This window comes from Crassostrea angulata, chromosome 6 (assembly GCF_025612915.1).
Source record: "Crassostrea angulata isolate pt1a10 chromosome 6, ASM2561291v2, whole genome shotgun sequence".
NCBI lineage: Eukaryota > Metazoa > Mollusca > Bivalvia > Ostreida > Ostreidae > Magallana > Magallana angulata.
The window spans coordinates 16,462,084-16,472,672 of record NC_069116.1 but is presented as its reverse complement, the minus strand read 5'-3'; the positions used below and the strand labels follow the sequence as shown (position 1 = coordinate 16,472,672).

Sequence of the window (10,589 nt, the reverse complement as noted above, 5' to 3'; positions counted from 1 at the left end):
TTGTTTATCCCCCCTCTGGGCAATAAAGACGAAAGAATTTCAATTTAAGTTAGAATATTAGTTTTTGGCTCGTAGTCAATATTGACTTTCATTCTATAAACACGACAGATATAGCTTTCCAATTTAAGCTACACAACGTTTTATGCCAAAATCTTGGATCATTCACTGTTCTAAATTGCAAAATTTAGGTATGAATGGGTCTTGACTCCATCCTAAAAGTACTTTTATTTAAAGAATAAGTTTTCATTTCTTTTTATTATTGATTATGGAGTCTAGACCCAAAATTGGTCAAATTCGTGGTTTTCACCAAAAACGTTTTACTTTACTAATTATTGCCAAACAGTTAAATTTATTCGTCAGCACATGAATGTGTCAACATAGCTAGCTGTGATAGGCGGAGGCTCGTAGTCCATCCTTCTCCATGGAGAGGGTTTAGTCGGCGTTAGATTTTTAATTCATTAGCTTTTAACTAGTAAAAACTTTTTGCTTTTTTTATTGGATTATTAGAAAAAATATCAAATACCATTTATTTAATGACAACAATTACATAATGTTCATGTTCTGGACACATTATGTCGGATAAAAAAAGCGAAAGCACAGGTATGAGATCATGCTGTAATGTTAGAAATAAACCAAAGAAGATAAGTACCAAGTACATGTATTAATGTTTATTATTTATTTGTCAGAGAATGCAGTTCTATAATAGACATATACTGATGCACACTTTCAAATTTAAAGATTTTTAAAATGTTCATATGCCATTTTTAAATACTGTGTACAAGGGGAATTTGTCAGGCCTTGTACGCTCTTGTCCTTTATTTTTAGCAAATTATTAATGGATATAATTTAAGAATAAAACGTCAAAATATGGAAAAGGTGTTAATTTAACGTCGGCTCTTTACAAGTAATGTGCTGAACAATACGTTAATTACAATTACCAAAAATCATATTACATAGCCGGGTTGCAGATGTGGGTGACAATTAAAAATTTCCAATGATGGTGCAACTACTAGCATTATACCTGTGTGAAACACGAAGAAAAGCAATTACAAAGAAAAAATAGTTTACCATATAGCCTGTGAAAGTAGCTGCAACTTCTTTTATTTCGCCAGAGAATATAAAGTAGAAAGAACGCACTCATTTTTATGTTTGCAACATTTTACTACTTGTTACAAAATGAATCATGACGTATTCCCAAAATGTGCAATGCAGAAGAACACGGCAGTACATCGACTTTTCCTATACCTACCGGGTAGATTTGCTGGATATAATTAGTTTTTTGCAATATTAAAAAATCGGATCCCAATTTTTTTCTGTAGGATAAACTATAGAAAAGAAAGAGCTTTCTGACAAAAGGAGCAAATTATAAGGTAGTATATTGGACGCCTCCATATCATGACTTTGTCTATCGAAATAAACGTCAATAAATTCAGCAAACTGGTATCTAAATATTTTCTTTCTCATTTTGTCTAACAGCATATCGCAATTGGATTAAGTTCGAAACCCGCTATGGCATTTACAATTTTTAATTTAAAAAATTTTTTTTTAATGTTGTATACTATACCATTTGAAAATTTTTAAAAGGTGATTTTATTTCGATTATAATATTAAATTCTAAAGCATTGACACTCTCCATCTAATTTTGTTAATGACGAAAGGCTTCAACTGATTTATAGTAAAGGGGGTTATAAATGTATAATCAATAAAAAAAATAAACTGCTATTTTTTCATGCACATTTTAAAAAATTGTATGCAAGATGACCAATCCAAACTTTTTGCAAAATCTTCTTTTTCTGGTTCAACTTAAAGGTCAAGAGGGGAAACCAAATACAGTAAAACACGGTTATAGCGAACACGTTTATAATGAATTGACGCTTACAGAGAAGTGACTTTTATTCCCCGTGACTATATTTCATGTTGTAAACTTGACGGATGTAACATATTACGCTTATAACGAAGCAAAATCGCCCGTCCCTGGTGCTTCGTTATAACAGTGTTTTACTGTAATCTGACTCTTTATGCTAGCAAGCAGCTGGGTTTTCTCACTCCTGGAATGAAGTCTTTTTAATTTTGATTTTTAATGTTTGGGGCTTTCAGAATAGAAGATGGTGGAAAGAGACTTTTAATTTCAGATGACAAAGTTACCTGTCTAACAAAGGCCAGCACCTACTACATGCATTTCAATTTGTTGTAGGCGTGAAATATTATAACAATATTGGTTGGCTGTAGATACCAAACCTATTCTGCAAAGACTACGCTGAGAATTCTATGGGGTTTTACCAAAAGACAGAGGGCATAACTTTTGGAAATTAAAAAATGATTTGCTGATTGTTAATAAATGTATATAGAATTTTGAGACATTTTTCTAAGTCATTTTGTTGGGAAAAGTCAAAGAAACAATGTTCTATAGATGGCCTTGTCAGACCATGCAGCCAGGACTGGATGTGTCAGATCATTTGTGACATCTGTTCCACTGTGAGAAATAAAATTTCCTTCCATTTTATGTACTATTTTCATTTCTCCACATCACAGAAGACATCACATAGATACATCATAAATGAAAAGGTGAACACAACATTAATCACACAGCTACTCATTAACAGGAGAAAAAATATAGTCTATTGAGTTCCTTTCTTGCATTGTGATGTCTGGATGCCAGAGATCCACAATAAGTACACAACGTGGACCTTTTTCATCACTTCCAAGATGGGTGACTCCATGAGGAAATGCATCATTAAATAGTAAGCATTTGCCTGTCTGCCATTTTCTGTTCATCCCAGAAACTGTTAGGATGCATTCATCCATGGTTATTAAGCCTGTAGAGATAAAATTACATATCAAATACCAAGAATTTGAATATATGAATCAAAATATAATGTTTGTTGACTAGAATTCACATATAAAATTCAGCAGATTGATTATCCATACTACACATACATATACATGTATATATTATAAATTATAAATACCTAAATGGCATCTTATTCTGATGTTAGTTGGCCCATAATGAGTTGAAATTATTGTTCCCGGATTAATCACTGAAAAAACGACATTTCCAAAGACATTCCTCTTCATTACACCCTGTAATTTAGAAACTAATTCAAAAGTTTTATCACAAAGTTTAATGTTTTCTTCCATAACTTTTCCTTGATTGATGAGGTGAAAAACACGCCACTGCCCCTCAGGAGTGTCATTCCTCAACCAACGCTCTTGGTGTTGTGGCTTGTTAATGTTCAGAAAATCTGACAAAATAGTCTCCTTATTCTCCTCCAAAACTGTGATATCGTCTGCTAACCGAACATCAGAACACATTTCGTAAAACTCGGTAGGGTTCAATTCTTTCAAATCGAACACCAGAGGATTTGGTACGTTTTCTTCTAGTAACTGACTTGAAGTTGAGTGTAATGAATTTCTGGTCAGAGATTTTGCAATCCTTTGAGTTGCATCTGAAATATCTGCTTGAATTTGGCATAATTGGTGATACCGCTCACATGCTCTTACAGTAACTTGGCGATACTGAACACAACGGACACAGTTAGGATTTCTACACGATGAAAACTCGGTAATTTTAGATATCTTATTTTTCCTTTTTATGAAGTACGCAATCACAAAAATACACAGAAATACAATCATGCCTAAGGCATATATATACATCATGTTTACTTTCACTTTACACGTTCTATTACTCGGAACACCTCAGCCAATCCATTTTTCACTTATATAGGCGAATGAATCTTGAAATTTGCCGAATGAGACTTATGGAGACTCTCAACAGCCATGTCCAATATTATCCAAAAGAAAAAGAAAATGAGAAAAATCTTACAAGAACAAAAAAAAAAAAAAAAATCATATTTTTAAAGCTACCAAATTTTTTTGCATATATTTTTTTCTTCAAATTATTGACAGGTTATGACGGAATGCACAACAAGAGAAAATACTTTATGTGGTAAAAATGATAAATCAATATTAAATGTATCTCTGGGCCGCGTTTTACAAAAGAACTTACGACTTACGACCTAATTAATGAATGTTTATTAACCACAAACTAATCAATGTTTTAATGTAATAATTATAAAATATGATAATGTAAATCAAAATAGTTGTAAATAGATGGTTTGATATTTTTGTTCATTAAAGACCGTTCCATGAGACTGATAACATTTACGACTTTGTCGTAAGTTCTTTTTGTAAAACGCAAAATCATAGGCGTCGATACCGGGGGGGGGGGGGGCTCAACTTTTTTTTTGGCAAAGTTAGACCTAACACTGGCGTCGGAAGCAAATTGAAAGTGGGGGGGCTAGACTAATCCTCAGAAATTTAAAAAAAAAAAGTAATTCCCAAAATCATGGAAATCATAATCCGTGGGGGGGGGGGGGGGGGGGGGGGGGGGGCTAGTCTGCTTCTAAATCCAACTTCTCAATCTTTCAAGGTAAATTTAGGAACAATTATCTTTCCTGCGAGAAAAAGTGGGGGGGGGGGGGGGCTGAACCCTCTATCATGCTATGTTTCTAATGGTTAGTATAAGCCCCCCCCCCCAGCCCCCCCCCCCGGTTCCGACGCCTATGCCTAACCATTAGGCACATAGCATCATAGAGGGTTCAGCCTCAGCCCCCCCCCCCCCAACTTTTTCTCGCAGCAAACATATAATTGTTCCTAAATTTACCTTGAAAAGATGAAAATAATGAGAAGTTGGAGTCATAGGTATAGGTAAACTAATAGCCCCCCCCCCCGCCTTCCCAAGGATTAGGAATTTGGAATTTCTTTTTTTTTTTTTTTTTGCTTGTCTGAGGATTAATCTAGCCCCCCCCCCCCCCCCCCCCCCACTTTCAATTTGCTTCCGACGCCATTGAAAAATGGTGCATTCAGAAACAAACAAAAGTAGACATATATCGTCAACTCATTTACGACAGTCATAAATCCATTTTCTCTTCCCTTCTCTTTGTTTTCTATAATTTTATTCATCATAATCCTTCAAAGCCTCCATACATTTTGTGAAAAATGTCAATAGCAACGCATTTCAACAACATGGCGGCCTCATAGAGTGCGGTGCGCGGTATTCATACGCAGAACGTGTTAAATTCAGTTTATTTTAATAATGATAACACAAAATACTGCCAAAAATTTTTAAATCGCTCAATACTTGTGTTTTGAGGAAAACGTCTTGGATAATTTATATTGTTTCAAAAGTTTGTACCAAGAACTCAATTGCGCGGATGTATAAAACCATTGAACATACCAAAACTTCTGCAAGTTACCAGGTTGTTGTGTAGAACTAAAATATTTAATAGAAAATGAACAACCGATAAATTTACATGAAATTAAGTTATCACAATGGATGATCCGAGATTCGAATGGGTTGGAAAACAGGTTGCTTTGGCCCTTGACATCAAAGAACCTGAAGTTTTTGAAGAATTACTAGAAAGAGATGATGGTGTCTTTGAAAGGGGTCTTGGAAAATTCCTCAATGACACACCAGAAGACACCGAGTCTTCGATTCTGTTTTACAAAATAATCAGGGAAGAAGAAGAGGAAGTAGAAGTAGAATGTGGTATGTTAGATTGTTAATTAATGTTTAAAAACAATTGACATCAATATATGTGGCTAAATTCTTAGATTTTTCCTCTCTCACTTTCCTAAAAAAAATTTTTGCCTAACCAGAGACTTTGTTTACAGTCTTTTATACTTGGAAGATATGACATCTTTTATTCATTTGTTCAACATTATTATTATTGTTACCTGCTAACACAATTTTGCCATCATTTAATGTCATTTGCGATGCAAAATTCCAGTTTGGCTGTGTATTGAAACCTGTAGACAGAGAGAGCGTTTTAAAAAAAAAAACAAAAATTTTTTTTAAAAAAAATGGACATTTCTATTCTGTTGTCAATGAATATATAGTTTGGGTCAAAGATATTTAAGATTATTAAAACGTTAAACAACAAATGGTGGAAGCAATTAAAATATTGGAAATGTTGAATAGCATTTGTGCCTCTTTTGAGAGTTACACTGAGAAGCAAGTATATAGTTTTTATAAATGATATAATCAATAGGGGTGGTGAATTTTTCAACTGCCTAATTCAGTTATATTATTTGTCTACATTTCCTCTTTACAGGTTGATAATTTGAGATTTTTTTAAATGTTGTAATTTTGTGGGATCTTTTATACAAAACTTCATGCAGTATTATCTATTATTTTTTTTCATCCAGAGCCAGAAATTCCAGACATTGAAGAGGAGGAAGAGCCTACAGAGCAGACAGAGGGGGAACAGAAAGAGGCAGAGGAGGGAGAGCCACTAGGGGAACAGCCCCTGACTGTCTCTAGTCCAACGGAAGAGGAAGAAACATCAAGGAAAGGTACTTTAACAATTTCAAGTATATATTTTGTATTAAAAATCTGTTAATTTTTTTTAATTATCAAAAAACAATGGTAGTTTCTAGCTTCTTCATTCTTTTATTTTCTTAAATATAGTTGTATATGTTGTTGTATCACTTATTTCTAAAATTATTTCAATATCATTTAATTGATTTTCAGAAAAATATATACTGTATAAGATCTCTAATGTTCCTTTTGATTTTAATGCATGTATAATAATCAAACATTTATACTAATACCTGTGTATATATTCATATGAAAAACTAGGCCATAGTAGAAAAGGTAATGTGAAGGGAGAACTTGTTTTAGCTAGAGTAAATGCTATTGGCATTTGAAGACTTGGGGACTACTACACTGGTTTATATATTATACATATATGCAATATTTATATACAGTTACAATAAAATTATTGGAAATGGGATGTGTTGGGTGTGTGATAATAGAAGATTTTCTTGAGTATTATTAGAGGCTAGAAAAAAACATAATAGAAAAATTATAACCTTATTGGAATCATATCTGAGGTTCAGGCATTGTAAATCCCTATGAGTTTAGTTGAACTTAAAAAAATGAATTTAAATAATAGTTATATCATTGAGACCTATCCATTTTCTGTAATAGTATCTTTCAAATTAAGTTTTAATTTGTCCTTGCAAGATTGGAAATGCTCACCGAGAAATTGTCATTCACATAATTGTGCTGTTTTCATGTTATTCATTACCCACTTTCTATAGTAATATTAAAGTGTTCAGAGCAGGGCAAAGGTTTAAGGGGACACATATATATTAGTTATCATTATCAGTAAGAATTTTTGCCAAAAAATATTTTAAGAATAAAAGTTCTGTCAAAACATGTTGAACCAAATATTAAAAGAATCAATTTGTTTAATATGATAATGATAAATGCATTTTTTTTAAAAATTGTGAGTGAATGTGTTTGACACATGAATTGATATTTGGCTGTTTGCCTATATATAGGGACTCCTTCGTCAGGTAAGCTCCACTCCACTGAAGTAGATTTAACCCTGGCTGATTGTACCTGTCTGTTGAGAATAATTATAACAATGATTAACAGTATTGATTAACATTGGCAAGAATTGAACAGACATATTATAAGTGAGTCACAGTCTGCATTTAATACTATGAATCACACCATTATCAAATCAAATGTTGAAATAAAATATACTAGAAACAATATCAGATATAGGTAATTATACGGATTGTAAAGGTAGAACTGCACGCTGCACCTATTGAAATTAGATTTCATTTCTTTGATACTTTGCATGTAGAAAATAGTCTTTTTTCTGAGAAGAAAGGAAAAAAATATGCTTAAAGCTCTTTGATTCTTAAATTCCATGGGTTGAAGTCTTGATTGAGATTTGAACCCCTTACCCTGCTGCAATATCCAATTGTTAGACTCCTTTTGATGTTTTTACAAGTTCTATATGTGTCAAATATTTAATCAGGATTGAGTGTTGTTGAATGTTGTTCCATGTACCGTGTATGTATATTTGATATTTAATCAAAGAATGCATTTGCATTTAGATTTCGATTGGCAAACCAAAATATTTATAATCCAAACAAGTATAATAAATTGATACATTTGCTTATTTGATTAACCATGAATGAGTGAAACTGAATTACAATGTACCATTGAATTACAAGTACCCTTGAAGTTTTGAAGTGTTTAATGAAAAGTGTGTTTGACCAAATGATAGATCTGATTTTACATGATATTGATACTAGCTGTTGAACACTGTAAAATAAACAAAATTAGTTGCTTTGTATGAACATTTGAGTTCTTACTTTAGGAGTTTAGATGTACACAACAAGAAAAGAAAAATGTATTCCAGTATCATTGTATTATTAAATGTAATATTTTCAATGATTTGAAGTTAATTGAATTGTTACTCAATTTTTGTATTGTTTAATGTGAAGTTTTAAGTGAAATTTTTATCTTGAATGAAATATTTACTATTGAAATTTGCTTTTTTTTAACTGAAAGTAAATTTGTAAATGGTTACCTCATATATACTAAAGATGAATATTTCCAAGTGTTAATTGTTTTATCAAACAAAAATTTAATAGGGAGACGAAAGAAGCGTGCCAAAAGTGAGACCACTGATAAGGATGGTGCTGATGATGCAGCCAAGACTCCTCAGGAAGGCGATGGAGGAAAATCTGAGGGGGGTGACCAGGGGGAAACAGCCGAGGGTGAGGGAGCTGAGGAGGAAAACCCTGAAGACAAACAGCCCAAAACAGTAAGGGAATTCCCAACAACAAATGTTTTAGAAATATAAGGAAATTCATTTTGTCAGACGTCGTCAAAAAATACATGTACCTTGCCTTAAAAATAAACCATGCAGTAGAGTGTGCACGAAAACATGATGCTAATTAATTCTTTCTTCATGATTTTTTTTTATATATGGAAGATTCAATTGATTCTTGAAGACTTAATTAATATGTATTTATGTTACAGAAAATCATCATTCAAAAAGTGATGAGGACCTATCTGTACATGTGCTACCAACATCTCCCAGAGGAAGTGGCTGACACAAAGAGTGTGTACTTCTTGAGGAATACCCCAGGGATGGTCCCCCTCCCAAATAGTTCAGAGGAGGCCAATTCTGAACTCCCAGGATACTTTGAAATGGGTATTCTCAATGGCCATTCTCTTGTTATGCTTGAGCAGATTATTTCTCAGGTAAATTATGTTTGTTTAATACTTTTCTGAGAAGGATAGTAAATTGAAGTATTTAATTATTTTTTTTTATTTTGAATATTATGTAATTTTGCCTTTTGTATGTTTAAGATTTTATATATAAATGATTAATTGTAGGTGTACATGCCACTGTTGTCATACAACCAACATCGCAATGGTGAGAGGAAACCTGAAGCTAGAGCTGTAAGCAGGGCAGACACCAAGGCCACAGAAGCTTCCATGGCCGGAGAGGAAGGGGAGGAAGAGGAAAAACCCAAAGTTAATGTGGCAGAATCCAGAGCCAAAGCCATGTTGAGAGATGAGTTTCTTATAAACATGCAGAAATTTGCCTCTGGAATCAATAGAACCATCCAGCAGATTGAAGGAGAAGTGAGATTGGAGATTCCAGAGATTGAACTTGGTGATTTGAAATTGGAAGAAATTTTGGCAGATAATGATTTAATGACAGTTATCAAAGACTCTTGTTCTGAATGGGCAAAGCAAGTGAGAGGTGCATTGGATGCAGAACTGAAGAAAACTCCACAAGGGAAAGGTCCATTGGCAGAAATTGACTTTTGGAGGGAAAGAAATGCCTCTTTGAGTGCCTTGACTGAGCAGCTAAAATTACCAATTGTTGCTCAAATGATTGAAATTTATAATCAAGTGGAAGTGGATTTTACAGATTTAAAGCCAGAGTTAAACAAGTATTATGTAGAGGCCAAGGACAATGTGAGATTTTTGTCCACTCTGGAGAGGCATTTCAAAAATATAACCCATGGAGCTACATTCCAGGTAGTGATAGAGACTATTCCTTCCATGATGAATGCCCTACGCATGGTCTGGATTATCTCCAGACATTACAATAAAGATGAACGGATGGTGCCTCTTATGAGCAGGATTGCTTGGGAGTTGGCTGAGAGAGTTAGCAAAGTGATCAACATCAGAACTATTTATGGGTAAGGAATTTGCTGATTGAGATGTTGGCAATACTGAAACAGTAAATCTTGCAATAAAGAAAGTCATGGGGGCATAATTCTCAGTTTCTTGCAACTGATATTCTTAGTATCCTGTGAAAAATGTCCAATACTGGAGAATGGGAATACATGTACCGGTATATATAAACAAGTGTTACTGTATAACAAATACTTTATTTACTGAAGACAGAAGGTTCACAATATTTCTTATGTTTGATTTCTTCATCTTTATCAACAGTGGGGAAGGTCCGGTTACAAACACAGAAGAAGTCAAAGTCAAAACTTCTGAGGCTAAGAGAATGTTGGAGGTATGGAAAGAACAATACTTTGAGGTCCGAGCCAAAATTGAGGCCTCTGGGCGGGACCAAAGATGGGAGTTTGACAGAAAGAAGTTGTTTGAGAGGACAGACCACATGGCAGTCATCTGTCAAAACTTGTACGATGTTGCTCAGGTAAGTCCATTCTCCATGAAGTACAGTAAAGCTTAGTGGTGGAGACTCTTGGAACCTTAGTGACTTTGCAAAATCTTATTCAAGGTTCATGGA

The 10,589-nt window shown here is 33.8% G+C and overlaps 2 protein-coding genes across 5 annotated transcripts in view; one reads left to right on the top strand and one right to left on the bottom strand.

Moving 5' to 3' along the window:
• Positions 1 to 905: 905 nt before the first annotated feature.
• LOC128188567 (aspartate beta-hydroxylase domain-containing protein 2-like) lies at positions 906 to 3,694 on the bottom strand. The gene is made up of 2 exons (XM_052859700.1): positions 2,970 to 3,694; positions 906 to 2,816 (listed from the first exon to the last, which is right to left on the bottom strand). The coding sequence occupies exons 1-2, from the start codon at positions 3,655 to 3,657 to the stop codon at positions 2,590 to 2,592; spliced, it is 915 nt and encodes a 304-aa protein (XP_052715660.1). The 5' UTR covers positions 3,658 to 3,694; the 3' UTR covers positions 906 to 2,589.
• Positions 3,695 to 5,217: 1,523 nt separating this feature from the next.
• Positions 5,218 to 10,589, top strand: part of LOC128188564 (dynein axonemal heavy chain 10-like) — a 30,466-nt gene continuing 25,094 nt past the window's right edge. For 2 of the 4 annotated variants that reach the window (XM_052859694.1, XM_052859691.1), the window contains exons 1-7: positions 5,218 to 5,548; positions 6,208 to 6,354; positions 7,348 to 7,362; positions 8,458 to 8,630; positions 8,849 to 9,073; positions 9,209 to 10,026; positions 10,283 to 10,496. In XM_052859694.1, coding sequence (XP_052715654.1) covers positions 5,332 to 5,548; positions 6,208 to 6,354; positions 7,348 to 7,362; positions 8,458 to 8,630; positions 8,849 to 9,073; positions 9,209 to 10,026; positions 10,283 to 10,496 — 1,809 coding nt within the window. In that variant the 5' untranslated portion in view covers positions 5,218 to 5,331. Of the gene's footprint in view, positions 5,549 to 6,207; positions 6,355 to 6,640; positions 6,656 to 7,347; positions 7,363 to 8,457; positions 8,631 to 8,848; positions 9,074 to 9,208; positions 10,027 to 10,282; positions 10,497 to 10,589 lie in introns of all 4 variants that reach the window. The other 2 variants (XM_052859692.1, XM_052859693.1) reach the window with 2 other exon arrangements.